General features: G+C 39.1%; 1 protein-coding gene across 1 annotated transcript; it reads left to right on the plus strand.

Annotated features, from left to right (window-relative positions):
* The first annotated feature begins 258 nt into the window (after positions 1-258).
* On the plus strand, positions 259-23,852 carry impad1 (inositol monophosphatase domain containing 1). The gene is made up of 8 exons (XM_022761795.1): positions 259-881; positions 2,283-2,355; positions 12,453-12,599; positions 16,678-16,837; positions 19,311-19,406; positions 19,814-19,975; positions 20,726-20,860; positions 22,397-23,852. Exons 1-8 carry the CDS (start codon positions 763-765, stop codon positions 22,537-22,539), a joined length of 1,035 nt encoding a protein of 344 aa, XP_022617516.1. The 5' UTR covers positions 259-762; the 3' UTR covers positions 22,540-23,852.
* The last annotated feature ends 952 nt before the right edge of the window (positions 23,853-24,804 follow it).

A 24,804-nucleotide genomic window follows, 5' to 3' on the forward strand; every position in this document is an offset into this window, starting at 1 on the left:
CTTGAATTAAAAATACCGTTACAATTGAATTCACGGCATGTGGTGTATAGAGCTACATTCACATTTTTGGAAAAGATTGGACTTAGCAGAAGAATATAGTATAATTGATTGGAATCATTCTGATCTACACTCCATTTCAGAAGGTGGCGGTAATGCACCTAAAAGCTGTTTGCTAACCGCCTTTAAATAACATCAGAAGAAGACACCAATCATCATCCTCATCCTCATCATGATGAGGATGATGATGATGATGATGATGATAATAACCCGGAAGAGAAGCGAGCAGCCTGTGACCTCTGTGCTGTGTACGTAGAGAGGAAAGATGCTTGAACAGAGGTGTGATTGTTCTGTTTCGCCCTCGGTAGCTGTGAGCACTTGGCTCGTTTCAACGAGTTCACCTCTAGAATAAGGAGCGACCAAATTGTCCAGGAAACGGAATGTCGTTACAAACAAACAAACAGTCTGTTACTGGGTGAAGACGTCGGGCGATGGTAAACGGCTCGCCAACTAATCGAAATTATCCCGTGTACGGTGGACAGGTTCGGTTCTTCCGCCTTCCAGCTACCTGCTGTATGACAGTCGACATATTCATCAGGAAACGAAACGACCGGTGTTAAGCAGCCAGTTAGCTGGTTATAGACACCGTGGTGGCGGTGACAGCCACGTCAGCTAGCTCATATCTCTCGGCTGTTACTGTACGAGCACCTCCAGGCACTTGGTTTTGTATTCTCAACATTTAACGTAGCGGATCTTACTTCAGCGATGGCTCCGATGGGTATTCGGCTGTCACCGCTCGGTGTTGCGGTGTTTTGCCTTCTGGGAGTCGCCGTCATCTACCACCTGTATGCCGGGGTCATCTCAAGCCACCTGACCGCTTTCAGGTCAGACTTCTCTCATTACTGTACATGTTGTAACGCCACATTACCTCAATGTAGGTGCAGCTACCGTCTCTGTAGTGCAGGGTTTACTCGTATGTTTGCCATAGTTCAGTTGTCTCAGTGGTAACGAAGCTAATCTGTTAACTGAAAATGACAAAACATTTGATGTGAGAGAAAGCCTTACCTTTCAGATGTGCAGTCTCTTGTATAAGTGTTGGAACTACATGTTAATAATAAAACAGGTTAGGATCTATCAAGCTTGAAGATGTAGGTATTTAGTGATGTAGGTTGGGTCATCACTATATCAATTAGCATGAACATTCGACTGACTTTAGCCTTTTATTATTAGATATTTGTCAGCTGCTATTATGTTTGAGGTTCTGACTTCAGCCAGTACCATTACCTTCAACTCACAGAGCTCAAAATCGTGATACTGTCCCAGAAAGTAAGACCTGGTGATTTTAATAAAAACGTCAAAATAGTCTTTCTCTTCTCAGTAGGAAAGGAAGATGGTAGCTGGAAATGGCATATTTATTTGCTGAAATTGTGCAAGCTCAACTAGAATTGAATATATTCATATATATTCATGCTTCTTTCCAATATCCATTGTTTTATATTTCAATTTAAACTTTATACTTAATTCTTGCAAAAAGAGGAAGGACATATGTAATTTAAAGTTATCTGGACTAGAAAATACTATCACAACTTGAGAAACGAGTTAAGTCTTTTTTTATTGTGGTAAATTGTCAGGAGAGTTCAATTCTGGAAATACATTCAGACAGGCAGAAATATTTGTAAACAGCCTTCTAGGTTTTTTGCTCAAGAACCTCAAGCTATTACATCAGTAGTCAAGAAAATCCCCCTACTAATAAATCCCGAATGAAAGTCACCCTGTTTGCTGAATTAGAACCGAGATGTTGAACCTCAATATGTTTTTTTAGTACCAGTTTAGATGTGTCCCAAGTATCAAAGAGTGTCAGTAAAGCTGCCACTGGTCAGATTTGTAATTGTGTTACTTATTTTTTGATCAGACTCTTCCTGACTTTAATGAAAATTCTGTCAATTTTATATTAGTAATTTAGGCTGTGTTTAGACAACATTTACCCATTGTAAACTCTTACTCCTTTCATTACATAAAAAGAAGGGTTTTTGAAAATATTATTAAGCCTGTGCTGACCTTAGGAGATAACAATAATTTTGTTTGAGTGGTCTGTGGGGAGGCATTGAATCTTTGCAGTCTGAGATGACAATGGTTGATTGTAAGATAGTGAATATCAACACAGCGTATCGGCTTCTTTTCAAAAATACTGGGGCGGTGTCCAAAACTTGCCTTCTTACTCCCCTGTTTCAGTCAGGGCTGTTTTTAGTCTAACACATTTCTGTTCTTTCCCTTCTTCCCTGTAGAGAGAGGAGAAAAGTGGATCTGAGGGACTTGTTGGCTGTCTCAGTGGAGGCTGCAGTTCTAGGTGGCAGAGAGGTAAAATCATTGTTTATCCTTGACAACTCAATGGTCACATGTTAAGTAAGCTCTCCATAAAATTATGGTTTGATCCCTCCGAGCAAAAATAGAAAATCATTGTATAGCCAGTGTAAACAAAGGTAAGAGCATCCAGGATGGATGTTCTTTCCCAAACACAACCACATCCTGGATGAGAACAATCAGGATGTGGTTGTGTATTCATTCCTTCCTTTATTTCACACATTCTTCTGAGTAGTAATTGTTGTATGTTTAAGACTGTAATGTTTATTATCATCTGTTAGGACCAGCTGTCTCATGTTTAGAACACACAGATATTCCACAGTAGATTTATTATGTCTACTGGTCTAAAAAAAAAAAAAAAAACTACCGTAGAACCAAAGAGATTTCCATATGGAGTCATATGAGTGCCATTTATATTAAAAAAAAAAAAAAAAAAAAAAAAAAAAAAATCCTAAAAAAAAAAAAAAAAAAAGAATAAATCCGTAAAAGAATATGAAAATAAATGTGGAAATGTAAACAGGAATGAATGAAAGAATAAATAAAAATACTTTTACCTATAGCTTTTGCTTTTACCTTTTGCTGATTGCTTTTGCTATTACCATATTGCTTTGCCATATTGTTATTGCTTTTATCATATTATTTTTGCTTTTAATGTATTGATTTTGCTTTTCCCACATTGCTTTTGCTTTTACTATTTGAAGGAGAGGCAGGAACCTCGGAGTGAGATGCTCTGGTTGGTAAATGTGTGTTTTTAAAACATATCCAACAGGCTGGCCAGGCACCTAGCAGCTGCGAGTTGGTGCTCCAGTTTCGCAGAGTCATCATTTTCAGCATTGTCGGCCTACCTGTGTGTCTGTGAAGCATGGCCAGATATTGAAGATGTCGCCAAAATAAAACTAAACATCTCCAGTTAATGTAAAATGCATATCAGTGTCAATATCGGCCTGCAGACAATAATACGAAACTTGCTGGCCAAAAAATCAATATACACTTGTATGAAAGCCTATGACGGAGTTCATACTGCGGTGCTACAGCAATATAATTACCAATCAAGCGTCTATCACCAGTGTAACTTGCAGTCACTACATTTTTACGCGCTTACATCATGTTAACTACAGTGGGGCAAAAAAGTATTTAGTCAGCCACCAATTGTGCAAGTTCTCCCACTTAAAAAGATGAGGCCTCTAATTTTCATCATAGGTATACCTCAACTATGAGAGACAAAATGAGAAAAAAAAAAAAAATCCAGAAAATCACATTGTCTGATTTTTAAAGAATTTATTTGCAAATTATGGTGGAAAATAAGTATTTGGTCAATAACAAAAGTTCATCTCAATACTTTGTTATATACCCTTTGTTGGCAATGACAGAGGTCAAACGTTTTCTGTAAGTCTTCACAAGGTTTTCACACACTGTTGCTGGTATTTTGGCCCATTCCTCCATGCAGATCTCCTCTAGAGCAGTGATGTTTTGGGGCTGTCGCTGGGCAACACGGACTTTCAACTCCCTCCAAAGATTTTCTATGGGGTTGAGATCTGGAGACTGGCTAGGCCACTCCAAGACCTTGAAATGCTTCTTACGAAGCCACTCCTTTGTTGCCCGGGCGGTGTGTTTGGGATCATTGTCATGCTGAAAGACCCAGCCACGTTTCATCTTCAATGCCCTTGCTGATAGGAGGTTTTCACTCAAAATCTCACGATACATGGCCCCATTCATTCTTTCCTTTACACGGATCATTCGTCCTGGTCCCTTTGCAGAAAAACAGCCCCAAAGCATGATGTTTCCACCCCCATGCTTCACAGTAGGTATGGTGTTCTTTGGATGCAACTCAGCATTCTTTCTCCTCCAAACACGACAAGTTGAGTTTTTACCAAAAAGTTCTATTTTGGTTTCATCTGACCATATGACATTCTCCCAATCCTCTTCTGGATCATCCAAATGCTCTCTAGCAAACTTCAGACGGGCCTGGACATGTACTGGCTTAAGCAGGGGGACACGTCTGGCACTGCAGGATTTGAGTCCCTGGCGGCGTAGTGTGTTACTGATGGTAGCCTTTGTTACTTTGGTCCCAGCTCTCTGCAGGTCATTCACTAGGTCCCCCTGTGTGGTTCTGGGATTTTTGCTCACCGTTCTTGTGATCATTTTGACCCCACGGGGTGAGATCTTGCATGGAGCCCCAGATCGAGGGAGATTATCAGTGGTCTTTTATGTCTTCCATTTTCTAATAATTGCTCCCACAGTTGATTTCTTCACACCAAGCTGCTTATCTATTGCAGATTCAGTCTTCCCAGCCTGGTGCAGGTCTACAATTTTGTTTCTGGTGTCCTTTGACAGCTCTTTGGTCTTGGCCATAGTGGAGTTTGGAGTGTGACTGTTTGAGGTTGTGGACAGGTGTCTTTTATACTGATAATGAGTTCAAACAGGTGCCATTAATACAGGTAACGAGTGGAGGACAGAGGAACCTCTTAAAGAAGAAGTTACAGGTCTGTGAGAGCCAGAAATCTTGCTTGTTTGTAGGTGACCAAATACTTATTTTACCGAGGAATTTACCAATTAATTCATTAAAAATCCTACAATGTGATTTCCTGGATTCTTTCCCCCCATTCTGTCTCTCATAGTTGAAGTGTACCTATGATGAAAATTACAGGCCTCTCTCATCTTTTTAAGTGGGAGAACTTGAACAATTGGCGGCTGACTAAATACTTTTTTGCCCCACTGTATGTCACATGTTTTAACACCTGTTTCAGATGATACACCCATGTTAACTGGTGATAGTCAAGACACAGGTTGGGAAGTACTTCCCTGGGAAGTATCCCCTTAAAAAATGGAGATGTTTTTGTTATTATTGTAACTATCTATTTGTTGAGGCATTTACACATTGGTGTCAAATAGCCTCACCTAAGTTTTGAAATTTCAATTAAACAATCAACAATTATATAGGCCTACAAACAGTGATCACTTAATAAACACAATAGAATAGGTATGTTTGACAAGAGTATTTATTTTAAGTCAAATGCTATTTGCATGTACAGCAAAAGAAGTGTGTCCACAGGTGGTTCACTGACACAGGTCCAGTGGAACCATCTCTCGCAAAGTGTGCACCCAGTCTTACAGAAAAGGGAAAAGGATTACATGCATAGCAGTTACATAATTTAAGACATTAATCAACTCCAATGGCTCCAAATTTGCCTCACCCATTTCCCACGTGTGTCATGCTGACCACACTGGCGACACAGTTCAGACAAATCATTTGTTGATTACAGACATTAGTCATGTCACTTGCTCAAAACACCAGTACTAGCATTAGCAGAAAATACAAATAAATATACACTGCTCAAAAATATTAAGGGAATACTTAATCATCTCAGTATAATACAGAGTCAGTTAAACCTCAGGGATCAATCTGTCAATTTAGGAAGCACAAGTGATTTTGAATCAGGACACCATCCGCCAACTCATCAGGAGCATGCCCAGACGTTGACGGAAGTGCGTACACATTATGAGTTGCTGTGATGAAATTCATGCAGGTTGGATCAGCCTGTGATTTCAATGTTTTACTTTGATTTTCGGTGTGATTGTGAATCCAGCCCTGAGTGGGGTTGATAATTTTGGTGTCCGTTGACCCTTGTTACGTCATTTTGTTCTTAACAAATTATACAATGTACATCAGTAAAGACTTTCAACTTGAATAATTTGTTCATCAAGATCTGATATGTTATATTAAGTGATCACGTAATTTTTTTGAGCACTGTATATAAACCAACCTGTTGCCTTGATTAGCGTTTGGGCTGTTTCCATTCTCAGTTGGACAATTTTTGCTCATCAAATGGAAAATCCATTTTGAGAGTTTGCTCCATTCAAATCATGTCTGCCAACTTTAAGAAAGAAGTTGAGAATGCATGGAAGCTTAGCAAATGCGGTAATGTGTTTCTCTGAAGCGATGGAAGATTAATTATTTCCTTACTTTACACACAATAAAGCCACATGAAGATCTACCTTTTTGACATGGTAGAGGCATCGGTTCACATTTCCAGTGAGAGCAGTAGAGGCTTTGCTGCCTCATGAAAGCTCTGAAAATACCCCTTCACCCACAAAACATTGATACTTCCCAGGGAAGTCCGAGTCATGACTTTCACCAGTTAACATGGGCGTATCATCTAAAATAGCTGTTAAAAGGTATGACAAAGTAAACATGATGTATGTGCATAAAATGCAGAGACTGCAAGGTACAAGGAACAAGAACATATGGAGCACCACAAGTGACATATGTACACAAATATCACCAGATAACTGAAGATATCTACCAAACTTTATGATGATCAGACCAGAGTTAAGGCCAATATTAGCTAAGCCTCGCCCTTCTCAAAGACATTTCGGTCGATAGTGGCCTTTTTTTTCTTTTTTTTTTTTTTTACCTATCTTGCTCATTTGTAATAGAAATGTGCCACTCAGTCACCCAAGACTGTATACCAAATTTGGTATTGATAAAGTAAAAATTCGAAAAGTTGATGTTATGCTAATAAGCTCAAAATGCGTCATGGTAGTTACTATTGTCAAAGAGGCTTTTTGTGGACAATATTGACCTGTAGCTGAGAGGTACATTTGAAAATGATGGGACGCTTGGTGTGGCGGGGGCAGCCAGTCAAATTTTGTACAGTTTTGACTGTAATTATAGCGCCATCATATGGCCGAATTGGATCATATTTTTCATGAAGTATTTACTCACCCTTTGGAGTTATGATACTAATTTTCGTGTATCTAGCTTGTCCCAGCTCTCTACAAATTGAGCGAAATCTTAAGATTACACATATTGATGAATAGGCCACGCCCACTTTCATCAGTCAATATGGTACTTAAGATTTTTGTTAATACTTGCCTCCAGAACATATGTACCAATTTTAGTAAAAATCTGTTCACCAGATTTTGAGGAACATATTTTTTCAAAATGCTTTCGTAAGCCTACTCCCTCTCCCGGCACAAAGATATAGATCAGGTTTCATGATGATCGGACCAATGATTAATGAATTATGACCAATATTGTCTAAGCCCCGCCTTTTGCAAAGATATTTTGATTGATGGCGGCCATGTTTTTCGACCAATCTTGCTCATTCATAATAGAAAATTGTATATTCATCTCCCAAAGGTGGTGTACCAAATTTGGTGTTTCTAATCTCAAAATTCATAAAGTTCTATTTATTTTACTGTTTATTTAAATTATGCAAATTAGCAAAACAATTATCCAGAAGGACTTTTATAGTTACTACGCACTTTAATGGTCCAAGAGGCTTTTTTGTAGAGCACATTGAGCTGGACATGTGTGTCAAATTTCAAAACAAACAGACATATGGTGTGAGGGGCGTGGCCTTTTGAAAATGAGCCTCAATTACAGCGCCACCATGTTGCCAATTGCGCTCAAACCTCTTTGGCCAGTAGCGCATATCATTCCCAGTCATTTGGGTATTGTTTGGTGTTTCTTGCTCATTCGAGCTCACAGCAATTTGAGCCACGGCAGAAGACAAAATATATAGAATAATATATATATATATAGAACAATAATAAACCTAAACAAAAACCCCTTCGGGGCTAGAACCCTAATGAGCAAGAATAACATGGCCACTATCAACAAAAACATTTTTACAAGTGCTTAGCTAATATTGGCCCTAATTCATTAACCATTGGTCTGATCATCATAAAACTGGTCCATATCATCGTGAAGTTTACCTCACACCTACAGCTTAATATTCTCTACAAAAAGGCTCTGTTATAGGGCTGTCCCAAATGATTATTCTTTAAACGATTAATCTAGTGCTTATTTTTTCAATTATTCGACTAATCTAACGATTATTTTTTTTTATTAACCTAACAGTAATTTTACTGCAATTATTTTACAGTTAGTCATTTAATATAACAATTTGCCCCGTCCAACACGGGGCAAATTGTATAACTTACGGAGTTTTGCCGCCATCTTGACTCGCTGCACCTCTTTATGTGCTCGTGCATGACTGTCGTGCTAGAGTGATATGCCAGATGCACTTTGCAGAGTCTGCAGACTACCGCACTGTTGGTGTCAAGATTAAAGTATTTCCAAACTTTGGAGGACCGTGTGTGAGCCTTTTTTGCCGCGTGTTGCTCCACACGCTCCGTCGTACTGCTGGTAGACGCCGCCATGTCGTTCAAATAGATTACACAGACGCAAATCATTCACGTAGTCATTGACTTCAATTACGTCACCGCGTTGTCCCAGCCCTTGCGCTGCGCTTGTATCCAGGTAAACCAAAGACGATGGATATAAACGGTCCCATTAGAAAGTTCCGGTTTTGTTCTATGAACATTTACCCTGTTTGGTTTTACACGACGCGTCGACACTAAAATTCCACGTCGAATAATTTTTATAATCGACAACGTCGATTACGTCGGATAATCGTCCCAGCCCTACTCTGTTATAATAGTGATTACCATTATGGATTTTGAGCTAATTAGCATAACATTAAAAACAGTGAAATGAATACAACTTTTAAAATTTTTGCTTAATCAATTCCAAATTTGGTATACTGCCTTGGATGACTGAGAGGCACATTTCTATTACAAATGAGCGAGAAACACATCGAAAAACATCGACCGAAATATCTTGGGGAAGGGAGGGGCTTAGCTAATATTGGCCATAACTAATTAACCCTTTGTCTGATCATCATAAAGTTGGTAGATATCTTCAGGTTGTAAAGCGAGTAGGTATACCAAAGCATTAAGTAGCTAAAATTTGGCTGCCTCTCTGAGTTGAGCGAAGAACGGTTAGAACCCGCGAATTGCCGCTTGCCGCTATAATTATTAGTTGCCTTCTGCTGCGGCTCAAATTGCCGTGAGCTGGAAAGAGCAAGAAACACGGAACTTGGCCGTGTACCTGGAAATGATGTGCTCTACTGGCCCAAGAAGTATGACTGCAATCGGCCACATGGTGGCGCTGAAATTAAGGCTCAAAAAAGTCATTTTCAAAAGGCCACGCCCCTCACATCATTTGTCTGATTGACTTGAAATTTGTCAAACATGTTCAGCTCAATGTGCTCTACAAAAAAGCCTCTTGGACCATTAAAGTGCGCTCGGATAATTTTTTGCCAATTTGCAGAATTTGAAAAACAGTAAAATTAATAGAATTTTATGAATTTTGAGATAGTCGAAAACATGGTCCTCTGCAGAGGATCTTCAATTTAAGTCTACAAACAGGGAGGGTCCCGGTCATGTGGAAAACATCATGTATTGTTTCAGTACCTAAAGTAGGCCGACTGGCAGAGATAAATGACTACAGACCAGTGGCCCTCACATCACACATCATGAAGACCCTGGAGCGGCAGCTTCTCCACCTTCTGAGGCAACAGGTTGAACATGCACTAGACCCCCTAAAGTTTGCCTACAAGGAGGCTCAGGTCCTTTGACGTCTGCAGTAAAATGATTCACAATGATGCAGTCTGCTGGTGCAGCAGCATGTCCGAACACAAGGAGACTGGACAAGCTGGTCAAAAAGGCTGGGTCTGTGCTTGGCAGGAGTCTGGACTCACTCAGGACTGTTGTGGAAAGATGCATTCAATGTAAGATGAGGCCATCTTTGACAATACTAACCATCCTCTCCACATCTACCAAGTTTTATGATGATCAGACAAATGGTTAATGAGTTATGGCCAATATTAGTTAAGCCCTGCCCTTTGCAGAGATATTTCAGTCGATGGCGTCCATGTTTTCCGACTGATCTCACTCATTTGTAATAGAAATGTGCCTCTCAGTCGCCCAAGGCTGTATACCAAATCTGGTATTGATAAAGCAAAAATTCTAGAAGTTCTATTCATTTGACTGCTTTAAATGTTATGCTAATTAGCTCAAATCCATAATGGTAGTTGCTATTTTCACAGAGGCTTTTTGTAGAGAATATCGACCTGTTGCTGAGAGGTACATTTGAAGACGATGGGTCTCTCGGTGTGGGGGGGGGGCAGTCTTTCAAATCTTGTACCAATTTAACTCTTAATTATAGTGCCACCATATGGCCGAATGGCATAATATTTTTTGTGAAGCATTTACACACCATTTGTTATGATACCAATGTTTGTGTGTCTGGCTTGTTCCAGCTCTCTGGAAATTGAGCAAAGGCTTAAGATGGCACATGTTGATGAATAGGCCCCGCCCACTTTCATCAATCAATATGGCACTTAAGATTTTCATAAATACGCACCTCTAGAACATGTGTACCAATTTTGGTGAAAGTTTGTTCACCAAATTTTTAAGTACGTGGTTTTGGCATTTATGGCGCCCCCTAGAGATCTGGTTCATTAGTATGCCTACTCTCTGTCCCAGCCAGAAGATATAGACCAAGTTTTTTGATGATCGGAGCAGTGGTTAATGAGTTATGGCCAATATTATCTAAGCCCCGCCCTTTGCAAAGTTATTGTGGTTGATGGCTGGATTGTGGCCAGCAACCCTCGATTGTTGACTGGCTGAAGGCTGGGCTTAGACCTCCGAAAGTCGATTACCTTCTCCTTTGTACTTGGAGGTGTTCAGAAGGAGGCAGTTCTTGTCCTTCCATTCACTGAAGTCCATCATCAGATCCCTGTACTCCTCTTCCTGCCCGTTCCTGATATACGCCATAATAGCTGTGTCATCCAAGTATTTCTGGATGTTACAGGACTCAGTTGTATTTAAAGTCTGCTGTATACAGGGTGAACAGTCCCCTGTGGAGCCCCAGTGCTGCTCATCACTGTCCCTGAGACACAGTTACACAGCCTGACATGCTATGGTCATTTTGTCAGGTATTCCACAATCCAGAACGTGAAGCAGGGATCCACCCCATCCTCTCTAGTTTGTCTTTCAGAATGCGGGTTTGGATGGTGTTAAATGCACTTAAAAAATCAAGGAACATAATCCTCATGTAACCACCTGGCTCATCCAAGTAAGAATGGGCCCGGCGGAGCATGTAAAGGACAGCATCATCTACTCCAATATGTTACTTGTAGGCAAACTGTAGGGGTTTAGTGCATGTTCAACCTGTGGCCTCAGAAGGTGGAGAAGTTGCTGCTCTTCATGGGTCTTCATGATGTTTGATGAGAGGGCCACTGGTCTGTAGTCATTAATCTCGTCTACTCTAGGTACCGGAACAAGACATGATGTTTTCCACAGGACTGGGACCCTCCCTGTTTGTAAACTTCAATTGAAAATCCTCTGGAGAGGCTCAGCCAGCTGGGCTTCACAGTCCTTTAACAGCCTCGGACACACACCATCCTGGCCTGCTGCTTTTCCAGGACGTAGCCTCCTGATAATATAATAATAACATGACAATAGCAAAAACAATACAGTAAAAGCAACAGCAATAGGTAAAAGCAAAAGGAAAAGCAATAGATAAAAGCAAAAGCTATAAAGTAAAAGCAAAAGACAATAGGTAAAATATATTTTTTAATTCTTTTATTCATTCCTCTTTATATTTCCAAATTTATTTTCTTATTCTTTTACAGTTTTATTCTTTTTAATGGCACTTCTATTACTCCATATTTTCCTTCTTTAATTTAAATCTATAGTTATTGGATAATTTATGGCATGACTGTTAAATGAAATTCGGAACAACAAACAAACAAAACACACCACTTACTTTGGCCTTACAGCTGTTACAAATAGTGAGCTTTGTGTCTTTTTCACTCATAGTGAAGAACTTCCACACTGACAGCATGTTGTGTATGTAGCTGTGTCTGTGCTGTTGTGTGTGCGACATGAAAATGTGACCAGAAATCAGATATCTGAGACTTCTCGTTGACTGTGTTTGATGACCGCATCACAGCTGATCACACTGAAAACCGGCCTATTGATTGGTGCATCTCTGCATCTCTAATCCTGATTTATACAGTTATTAAGCAATGTTGTGTTGTATAGCTTACTTAAAGTGATGTTTCCCTGTGCAATGCTCAGCCATTTATGGAACCTTCCAAACTAGTTGTCAGCATTGTAATGCAAACATTTAATATTACTTTGACTGTAGTCTCTAAAGAAACCACAGGGTACATTTAGGTACATCTGGGGTCCTTAAACTGAATAAACACCATGTGAGTTGTGTTCTTCCTCCCTAGGTGAAGAAGGTGCGTGATGAAAATAATCTGAAGGAGAGGTCAAAGGGTAAGACAAAGGAGGGAGCCAGTGAGCTTCTGACTCTGGGTGACCTGCAGTCTCATAGAAAGATGTATAACCTCATAAGGAACACCTTCCCAGATGTCATGGTGAGCACAACCATTGTCGATGTTGTAAAAGTTGTTTTATTTTGCATATTGCTGTAGTGTTCTCACTCTTTCATTCGTGACTTTTCTGCTGTGGAAACAGTGATGTTACAGAAAACTTGTCTGTTAGATGTGGGATGAAAGGGCTCATCACAACCAGTTCCACTAATCAGAGATTGTTAAATCCCAAACTAGAGATCAGAGTCCTACATGGACTCAATTTTGGAAGCACGTAAACGTCCTGCACTTGTAAAGCTCAGTATCAGAACTTTTTACTCCTAAGTGAGATGTGAAGATATGATAAGGTTAATTTTGGTTTAAATATTAATTATTTTCTGTCAGAAGTTGAATATGATAAATATACTTTAGAACATTATAACTTTTATCATTTCATACTTTCATTTTAACTCTATTCCAGGCATGATAGGTTCGGAGCAGCGCTATTCTCATTATCATTGGCTTTTCATGTTGTCTGTCAAAATATGGATGAATGAGTTTGATCGACTTTGTATTGACCATGTCTTTTAATTCTATTGAGGAAAAGTTATTTCGCGATAATTAGTGCCACGGGTGCTCAGCTCCGAGGCACTCCTCTACAGCTAGAATAGCTGAGAGGAGTGCCTCGGGTTTATTATTCTTCCGCCAAATTTCGGCGCGTAACTCGTCCCGCACCTTTGAGAAAACCCCAGTAATATATACATCAAAACGTGTGTCTTGATCCCGAAAGGGGTGCTATGACTTTTGGTGTTAAAATTCCAATTTTCCCCAAAGTTATTCCCAAAAAACTGGGAATAAATAATGCATTAGGAATGCATTGGAATTTTCTTTAGAAACCCACAAAATTTCACCTTTTTTCTACAAAATTTCACCTTTTTTCTGAGTCACCCAGCTCTCTCATACCTGCACGTAGAAATGTGATTCAAACTATAAAACGGAGGAAAACTTCTGCTCTCTCAAAAACATAGGAACTGTTTTTACATAACATGTAAACTTTTCAAACTTTGAGCACTCAAAGGAGGAGTGCAAATCACTTTTTCTTCAAAGTTAGAGTGAAAGCGTCAGTTGGCTAGAGTGCTTGAAGCAGTAAAAAATAACCTTTATTTTTATTTTTAACTCGAGCTCACGGCCAAACCGTAAAAAGGAGACAAATAATTCTTTCTGAAAATGTAGACATAGTTGTTGGGATTCATAAAATGTAACTTTGACAGGCAGGGTCTGCACAAAATTTAAACGGGGGTGCCGAGTCCGGCAGCAATACCTGTCTCACTCTCATTGACACCTAATGTAATCGTCTTTTTTTTTCAAAAGAATCTCACTCTGTCTTCGCACTGAGCTTACTCACTCATTTTAAGGAATATCTGAATAAAATAGAGACTGTAAGAAACTTCTGGCTTCAGTGTCTGTCACGGTGTTTTCGGTTTTTGAAAAGAAGTAACGGTTTTCTCATAATTTGCAATTGTTTGAAGCCATGTAGAAGCCAAATTCTGGGCAGATTTTCACATTGCCATGGCAACGGCAGCTCCTGACCTGTGTGCGTGTGTGCGTGCCTAGCAACCAGATAACCAACTCTCCAAGCTCCGCTAGCTTTACATTAGCCGCATGTTAGGTCTTAAATTACATTTAGTTAGGTCTTAAATATGTAAGTCCATTTACTGCTTCCTTTGTTGCTTTTCTTTTTGTTTTGTTAAATGAGTGAATGAAGTTGTGACGGTCTCCGCTGAGACAGAGGAGAGGAGAAGCTACTAGCCCTCTCTCGCTGTCACTTCTAGTCGCGTTGCTCTCCTCCCCAGTAATGTTAAATTTAGCACCGAAAAAAACATAATAGTGGTAATTTAAATAGCGGTTCATGGGATTTATTAACCCTCAGGGGTCCCTCTGTCCTTTTTTGGACATTTTCTTCACTTTTCTTTTTTGATTTGCTGATCATTTTGGCTGTGTTACAGCTGAAGGTATGGATTTCTGCAAGAAAGTGTCTTTTTTGACATATTTTTAAAATCTAATGTCAGTTACTGTTACAGGTCTATTATACACTGGTAACACATTTTGTACCCTCTGGGGTTCCTTGCATCCAAAAAAAGGACACACAAAGAAAATGCTATAAAATTATCATATATCAATATTTTTTTCTGCTTTTTTTTTGCATACATCTCTTAAACCACTTCAGTTCTGCTCAAACCTACCAAATGTTTATTAGTTTTCAGGATTTTAACCCTTTAAATGCCAGTTTGAAGACATGTTGCCTCTTGTTTTATAAAAAAAAAAAAAAACAACAACACAGAATATGAGATATTTCCCACATAATACATGATGGAGGGATGTGACATTGTTTTATATCAGAGTCTTTTATATCAAGACATTTCTCAAAACCACAATATGATCAGGGTGGCTTTTGAACATTGGAAATAAGTAATGTACTCATCCTGGCAGTAGCCCCCGTGGCACTCAAAATTTCCCTGGAATTTTCTAGTTTTGCTTTATTATTTCACCTGGCAGGCGGCACATGTTAATGTTAGCTGTTTAACTATTAGCAATTAGCCGATAGCCACATTAGCCATCTGTTAAGTTATCATTAAGCCAGCGACTATGGCTAATAATAAAACGACTAACATTAATGTGGGAGCTAGGCAGCAAACGTTATCAGTCCTGCACGTCTCTAACATTAATAGACAGTGTTAATTTAACAGAATAACACAATTACCAGCAACTAGACAGAAACAGTGGCAGCATACCCTACTAACTCTATTTGATCAGCAAGGAAAATATGGTGCCAATTGACCAGAAGCACAGAAAATAAACTGAATACTTTATATAATATATATATTTATATATTTTTGCACTGCCTCAGACAACCTAAAAATAGCGTTGTCATTTATATTATTGTTTGTATTGTTAAAATCTTTATTAAAAAAGGGTTAGGGTCATGATTTCTCCCCGGGGTATCAAAAATGGTATTGAGTATTTTCCTGGGTATCAGTATTGAGTTTGAAATTCTAGTGTCGTGTCACCTCTATTAGACATACCGAGCAAGAGATAGCAGGAGAGTGGGATTAAGAGAGGGAAACCATCAGTAACTGCTAAGCTAAAGAAACTAGCAGATGTGAATAGGTAGGGAACAACAGAAACACCAGCAACCAGAAATTAGATAGTGGGTTTACTGTAGGACATCAGCACAGCATTAAAAGCCGTTACGCTCAAATGCTATTAATTTGAAGCAGTGTGTGGGCTTTGTTTTAATGTGTAATACAGTAACTTTAACAGGGCAAACAGGAGCAGATCAAATTAAGGCATTGTATGTACACATATTAATTGAGAAAAGAATATATATATATATATATAATATAATATATTAGATTATATGCCCGCTGCCCGCCTCTAGTACAAGCCTGTTAACTTTAACAGTTGAGGGAAAATAAAGCCCCTGGTCACCTTTTGAGGAATTACAGTTGTTGCTGTAAATACCCCAGAAACTGTTAGAGCAAAATCATTTTTGAAGAGCAACATCCAATGGTAGAAGGCCAACACTTGGCCGATGGATGGTGTACCTTCATCACTTACTGAGTCACGGACATTCACGGATGTAGTGCTGGTCCATGAGCAGTCCAACCAAATAAATCATGATGTCTAATTTGGATTGAGAAAAGAAATTGTGGTTAAGGTGTTTACATTTTTTTTGGCTTGTTTTATTATTTTCCTTCTCATGTTTATTTCACCTGCTGCCCACCCATATTTAGTTTATTTTTACCCATTCCTGTACCTGTGAATTATTACAAATGTATTTTTTTTACCTGTTACACAAAATTTTTGCAAGTAACCTGTTGTATACCTGACCCTATGCAGGACTCTGCTGGAGACTATCGTGAGCAACAAAGCAATAAACCACAGAACCAAGGCTTTAATTTGTGATATTGGAGATGGACCCTGAGGAAATCTGTGGTGGTCTCGTCATTCATGGAGTTGCTTCATTTAGATTTCCGTCCAACTGGAAAAGACCATAAAGCTTATTTGCAAGATACCTCCACATACTGATTAAAGTTTAAAAGCCCCAGGATGTATAATTCTGTCTGCATGTGTTTGTTTTCAGGTGAACAGTGAGGAACACGACAACATGGTGGATAAGGCAGCGACTTGGAGCCGGGACATTCCAGCTGACATACTAGACAAGATAGAGGGAGGCAAGGATGTTCCTGCTGAGAGCATCACAGTGTGGATTGATCCTCTAGATGCTACACAGGAATATACAGGTGTGTGTTACTACAGTTACATATTCTTTAGGGCTGGGGCGAGGCGTCAACGTTATCGACATAATAGATTATGTAAATATGTCGATTTACATAATGTGTGTCGCAAAAAGGAAGTAAGATAGCTGCGCTTAGTCAGAGCATGGACTCCACTGAAAAGCAAGCTGAAGCGAAAAAACTTTGCCCAAGATCATCTAAAGTGGGAGTATTTTAAGCAGGGACCAAACAACATGGTGCTCTGCAAGCTCTGCAATTAAGAAATGGCTTATGACAGCAGTACTACCGCCATGCTCAAGCACTTGGAGCTTAACTTTATTTTTGAGAGACTTTATATCTGACTGTAAAACACAGATAACCAGTTAAGACTGGGCTATTTTTTGTTGGGGAATAATGCCCTGCAGTGCATACTTTGTTTGTCATATTTGTTTGTTTTAACCCTCTTAAGCCTGTGGGAGCGTATACACTTCCAAACTTCACATTGTCTGTAGAGCGTCATTGTTCCGTGACCGTTTGCGGTAGAGACTTGCCGTTTTTTGTCCTTAAACTAAATGATCTGCACTTTCAATCAAACCCTGGATTGTCTGTGTGTCATCACTGACTTAGATCAAGACACTAACATTGAAAGTTACTAAATAATTGGAGTAGTTTTACCGTTTTTCTGGTGCATTACTGCTTTCTGCCTGTGTGTTTATTGATCGATTCTGTTCTGCATTCTTTGATGTGACGTTTAGCGTCACATGACTGAATCGGACATTCCTAATGGCTCCAGTGGGTGAGGTCACAGGCAATCAGAGTGTCTGATTCAGAGGCTTGGCCTGCCTTGGCTTTATACCCAGACTGAATGGGAGCAGTGCTGTTTTACTCTGATATCAAAGTGAGGAGAAGTTGTTTCGAGTTTATTGAAGTGACAGAATAAAGACAGAAGAATGTGACAGTCAAATGTTTAGTGCAGCGGAGGATTTGGAGCTGATTTTTCAAGGACCAGACAAAAAACACCCATGAATACTGCTCCAGAGAATGAGCATATCTCATGAACGGATAAAGATAGAAACTTCAAATCAACTCTAGAACAACTCAAACAAATAAATTTTCTATGTTGAATTTTTTCTTCTTTATTATGGTGTTTTTATCTATAAATTAAGGAAAAATTCAAGGTTTGTTTTTTGATTTTTTTGTTTTATTGACTATTAACCTCTATTATACTGTACTAAAGTTTTTATTGAGTGACATTTATTATTGCTATGCTGATTCTAAATATGTTTAGCACTTGGTGAAACTGTTCAAAATTATATAAGGAAAAACACAAAGGTATTAAAAAAACAAAAATATTCAAATATAAATATAAATGTTTTTCAAATTTATTTTGGGTAACTTTGTTGTTATATTAATTGTGTAATAAAAAAATTGTTAGATTCATCGAAAAAATAATCGATAGATTAATTGATTGACAAATAATTGTTAGGTTCAGCCCCAATATTCTTCATTTCAGTGATCATTTTAGAAGTTATATTGGACAATACAATTCCACCTATCAATGTGGTACACCTTGACAGGTGTTTTTCTGTTACAACTGTTACTACTAAGAACTTTTTTAGACTTAGAATGAGAGCTCAATTGAAGTGAAAAATTTGGTTTAGATTTGTGTTCACATATGCAAGTGAAAATGAGTGTGAAAAATTTGGTTTAGATTTGTGATCTTTTAGTGCGCAATCAGACTGAGATGGCAAACAAGTACAGGTGGGGTCCGTCAGCAAAGTGGTCCGGTCAGCATCATTAAAATTACTATCATCAGGAAAAACAAAACAGAAATACCCAAAACAAAAACAATGAAAGGAGTTTTGAACAGTACTGTTTTGCAAATGATTTGGTAGCCCACTTGCAATACCTTCGCAGCCAACCGGAGGGCTGCGGCCCACAGGTTGGGAATCACTGCTCTGACGCACATTACATTTATATTTTGGGGCACAGGGACTCTCCAATTTTTTATTTTTTTTTTAATTTATTTTTTTTTTTAAAGAGCATTTTTTAAAGAAATAACATTAATGCATCTCTTTAAACATAGAACATACATTATGCATAAGACAACTTGGGACCTAACCAAGGACCAGGAAGTATTGTGCTTTATGAATACACCCTTTTTCAAACAGCATAGAGTCTACTAATTCATTTTAGGCTTTTGTAAATAACTTGGGGTTTGATAAGATTTCATCCAGTCTGTCTCCAGTATGAAGTTACTCATGTAATTAATGTTAGTTAGCAACAACTAATATGACCTGCTGTTTTCATTTTGATTGGTAAAAGCAACAATCAGCACTGACTAAAACTGAGGAGCTGCTACCTGAATGTGAACACGATGACCTTTGCTAATAACAGGGATAACTACGGACGAGTAGATTTGATAAATTCTACCACTCTTATTGATGCCCTGTATCTCTCTTCTGACTGTCTCTGTATCTGCCCATCTCTGTCTCCAAAGAGAACCTTGTGAAGTATGTGACCACGATGGTATGCGTGGCTTTAGATGGTAAACCAGTCATTGGGGTGATACACCAGCCTTTCACTGAGTTCACTGGTAAGCATGAGTACCTCTTTAATTTTTGCATGTTAATCAAGATGCCTCTTCACATGGGTTAGTTTCTGGTTGTGGCTCGATGCTTTTTTTGAGCAATAATCTTTAATATACTCATCAAATTTAAACATCAAGTTAGTTCATTTGTATTTTCTAGACAACCTCAGAAGTAGATGCTTCAGGTTTTTGTTGAACCCATAAGATCTAATGTCTCTCCTGTTTATATATTTTGGCATTTATGGATCACAATGCTTACCTTACATAGCAATTTAGGGAAATAGGCAAATTTGGCTTAGTTAAGCTTTAATAGTTAAAACGTTTGTTGCCAAAATAATATGCATTGAACTTCTTCCACCTCTCTAACACTCCATTCCCTTTGTCTCTCTGCCTCCCTGCCATATTTCCCCCAGCCTGGGCATTTGTGGGTCAGGGATCAAATATGCGTCCACGGTCGTCCTATAGTGTAAGCCCTCCAAGTGTGATTGTATCACGTTCCCACTCTGGAAAAGTCAAAAATTATATTCATGATGCTTTTGGAAACAGCACAACAATCACAGAAGCAGGTGGAGCAGGTGAGTACAGAGTTTGTTTAAATGTATGTATTACATTTAGAAGCATTGCACATACATCTGAGCCTCAAAAGCTGTCTTCAACTATGATATCAAGTGAAAACTACCTTTTCCTCCCAATAAATGTACATATATTCATACAGTCTTCACTGTGGGCCACTGGGCTGTTTAAGAAAATTCACTCAAGTCCTTAGTTCCAAAGTTAGCAGTAGTGGAGTTGGTTTATTGGAATTCCGGTATGGCGAGCCTACTCACACAGAGCGGGTCTGAGGCAATAGACTGACCCAGAGTAAAGGGCAGGGGGACAGTTATACCATTGAGCAAAGGATCAGGATTGGACCTTAATGCATATTTTGACCTAGTCTTGTTGTTAAGCTTAATGGAGAGCTATTGTCTGAAGAGGGACGGGCAGGGGCTCGTGTGTCTCAAATGCAGTTGTCAGGCATTACAACACGCTTTCAGACGAGAACTGATGCTATGGACCAAATTTTAAAACTTATCACAGCTGATCACGCTGAAGGGCCCCAGATTCCGGTGTATAGTTCCACACCACATCCAGCCGGAGCATTTTAGTTTAGAGTCAACGGTTACCTTTACCTGTGAGTTGTGCCAGGTTACATTAGTAGGCCTGTGTACAAAAGGATGATATGTAATTAAGAGGCAGCTAATCATATCAATGGTTATGATTGGTTTCATTTTTTTCCCTCTCCCTCTCTCTCTCTCTCTATCTCTCACTCTCTCCCCTGCTCTCAGGATATAAGGTTCTGTCACTCTTGGACATGCCTGCACATGAAATGGGTTCTATAGACCAGGCAGATGTTTACGTCCACACCACCTTCATTAAGAAATGGGACATCTGTGCTGGTGCAGCTCTACTAAATGCACTGGGTAATGCAACAGAAGTTATTTTCCTTTGTTTGGTGTCCTTTTCAATTTCATCTTGGATTTTTATGATGATCAAATTACTACATTTCAGCTTATATAACCCTTTCAAAACAAAGCAACAATCAAACAAAAAAGACTTTCACACCATAAAACACAAAGCTAGGGGCGTCGAGTGGTGTAGTGGTCTAAGCAGGCGCCCCATGTGTAGAGGTTACAGTCCTCGCTGCAGTTGGCCCTGGTTCGAGTCCCGCATCGGACGGCCTTTGCTGCATGTCATTCCCCCTTTCTCTGCCTCCCCATTTCCTGTCTCTCTATTGTATTATCAAATAAAGGTATAAAAAAAAGCCCAAAAAATATACTTAACAAAAAAAAACTCAAAGCTAATCTGCTTTATCAAGAACACGTGGATGTGATGCGATGACAGTTGCCCTGTCAATCAAATGTTATCAGATTCTGATTCAAATGTTGGTAAATCCTAACATCGCATGTTTCCAACCGAGCCCTGCTCAGTTTAAACCAATGAGAGAGAGCACATACAAAAACAGAGATACAGATATCTCCAATGTGAAGAAAACCATTTTATTTTTATTTATTTTATATTCAACCTAAAATAGGGTGCGTCTCCACTGCTGGAACTTTCCCCAGGAACCAGGAACCTTTTGAGGAACTATGCGCGTTTCAACTGCAGAAACCAGGGTCTAAATTTAGTTTCGGGATAATTGATCGACCCCCAAAAAAGTCCCTGGTTGGGAGGTAGTACTTTCCAAAGGTTCGGGAACTTTGGGGGGTGTGGACGCAAGTGCTGAACATTTCTGATTGGTCAAGTACTCGCTGCATTATATTTAACCTGCCATGTTTAAAAGCTAGCACTGAGTGAGCTCAATATTTTCCACGCCGCAAAACAGGTAGAAGGTAGAAAAACTGAAACAGGACTAGAAAAAAATAAAGGACCACAACAACCCGAGTGAGTGGACCAGTTGTATATGTGTTGTATAGCCTTCGTCTTCTTTCTACTGCCATCTACTGCTAGAGGTGTAGTGCATTTACCTGCCTTACATTTCCATACGTCATCAGTCTGATTTGCATAATCTTCCCAGGACTTTAGGCTGCGGTTGAAACGCAGACAACAATGGGCAACAGGAACTTTTTAGTTCCTGAAGAAAAGTACCTGGAACTTTTAGTTCCACAGGAACTTTCCCCAGGAACCAGGAACCTTTTGAGGAACTTTTAGTTCCAGGTACTTTTTGGTCAAAACGTGGCTATAGTTTCTTCATGTAAGACTGAGTAAGAAACTGATGGAGAAAATAGGTTTTCTTTATTCTCTGCTAAATGCTTGTACAGCACTGATATTTTTTATAAAAATACTTATATCATACGCCACACATGCACACATAAACAAATCTGTGTCAGTGATACTTTAAAATAGATAAATGTCTTAGCCCTGTTGTATTTTGTAAATTTTTTATGTGTGTGTCTATCATCTCTGCAATGACTGTGTGTAGTACATTGTACCAATGATCGGTATCACTGTGATCGTAGGAGGCCACATGACAACCCTAAAGGGACAGGACATCGACTACAGTGGACCACCACTCAACAAAGGAGGACTGGTGGCCAGTGTGGGTGTGGACCATAAGGCCATACTGGAGAGACTACCAAACTGGGACCCTGAAAAGCACTGAAAGACACAAACACAGAGCCATTGGTAGTGTGGTCAGGGGAAGGGAAACATGTGGTAGCCCTTTTCTGTAATGAAGAGTGGTCTGTAATTATTTCCAGGCCTGCACGATTTCATCATCGTGGGACACCAAACATCTACCAGCCAGATGGATTGGAGTCACTGTCACTGGCCACTGGGCAGGACTGTGGAACCGACATAGCTGCAACTAAAAACTGCCATGATTGACTTAATGGCTCTGACTACACACTCATGCATGCATACTTGCAGCTAGGAGAAATAATACATCTTCTTCATGTGCATATACATACAAACACATGCTAACAGTGAACACTGGACAACAGTAGCCATCCCCGAACCCCTTCCTTCATTCTCAGTGGAGAACAGGATGACTGGAATGTGAAATGTTAAACTGAAGAGCACAGTACTGAACATTACAACAAATAATATTTCTTTTTATCATTTGAAGTCCCATCTTCAACACATAACATTCAAACATCTTAGCTCAGTTAGTGAAGCGACCACCTGTCATTTGAGACTAGATAGAAACTGACAAGGAACAAAGAGCCGTGGTGGAAAACAATCACTCTTACTGGCACTTGATGCTACTTTAACAACAAACCCTATGTTTGCCAGCATCAATTAACTTCACACTGTCTTTAAATGATCTGGCACTGAGATGGAACATATCAGCTTTGGATTGGCAGTCAATACTCATCAGTGGGGCCTCAGTTCCATTGGAAAGCATGGCAAGCTTGGCCTTGCTCACACTGTTGATGCTAGTCTCTCAAACTGCATCAGGACTCAAGTAGTATATTTTAAAGAGCCAGGGCTTCAATGTAAGTGTGTGGGCCATTTTTGCAAAGAGCAGTGTATACCAAGCAAAACTCAAAGGAAACAAAATATTAAAACTGATTTGATAAATTGATCAGAGTAACCACCACATATTTCATTTCAATTGACAAGTGAGTCTGAGAAAGTATTTTCAAAAAGGCAAACTGCTAAAACTTTTTGTAGATTATATTATTTTCCAAGCCATGGCAAAACCCAGAGCAGATCAGATTTACTAAGTTACTGATTTTGCTGAAATAGGCCAAAAAGCCTCCAACAAGCAAATGTTTTATTACAAAATGACAAAGATTAAATGGTAAAAAGGGAAATTGGGTGAATATTTTAGGAAAAGTTGTCTATTTTCCCAACTGATTACTTGGGATGAGATGTGTTTTGTTTTTTTTTCTCCATTTGATACACGATATGAGGTTTACAATTCAATCACAATATAAATTAAAAGTTCAATGGCAACAATATGTGACTAAAGAATACTTGTGCTTTATTTCTCTTTTTCCTTTTTCTGGCACTGGTTTGATTTGATATGTAAGAAAATAAGCATAAAGCAAAGTGGAAACAATATTTCATATCTTTTCTTCATCTTATAATAATAAATGAAAATATATAAAATCAAAAAATAAATTATCTTAAAGAAATATAATTTGTAATTGAAATAGAAACCTAAAATTAGAAACCAATATATACCTGCCAGTTACGTTAGCTCCCAAGTATGATTAAAACAGAGCTTTGTAGGAAGCCATCTCTCAGTTCCCCTCATAATGTTCGCTGTTATTGTGATATAACTAAGTGGTGCAGGGTCTGCCCGTCTATTAGCTAAATGTAGTTAGCCACTACCAAGTTCTTCATAAGATCTTGTGTGGTTTCTCTGCAGAGATTTGGTGTGACCCCACTAGGAAAGTGAACTTGGTTTTTCAGCTCCAGCACTGATAGCAACTCACTAAAGCGCTTGCTTTTGACTTCAGAAAATGGCCATAGCTAAGTTGCAATGAAGTTGCCAAGTTGCTTTAGTTTTTTTTTTTTTATCTCGTACACTGGTTTGTGGAAAACGGGTAGAAAATTATTTCAGTAGTGTTTGGTCTCGTGCCAGTTTTTTCGGGTGTTCATGTTGGTTGTGTTAGCACATTATCATCTTGTCAGCAACTCCGATTATTTTCTCCACGCTTTACAGAAAAACTGAAATAGTGATACACCCATGATTCAATGCAAGTGGAGTATATTCTACCTCTGCATTACTAGTGTCAACTCCAACTGCTGCCATCTCTAAGAAAGTATAGTAAAGGCAATTGTGCCCTTTGCATTACAAAGTATGGGATAGTATGGTTGACTGAATGGCTTCTTACCCCTGTTTTGATGCAAAAACAAAAAGTAGCTGGTGGGGACCACACAATACATATCGTAAGACCAAGTGATACACTTCAAT

Source organism: Seriola dumerili, unplaced genomic scaffold (assembly GCF_002260705.1).
Source record: "Seriola dumerili isolate Sdu_G_001 unplaced genomic scaffold, Sdu_1.0 BDQW01000432.1, whole genome shotgun sequence".
Classification (NCBI taxonomy): domain Eukaryota; kingdom Metazoa; phylum Chordata; class Actinopteri; order Carangiformes; family Carangidae; genus Seriola; species Seriola dumerili.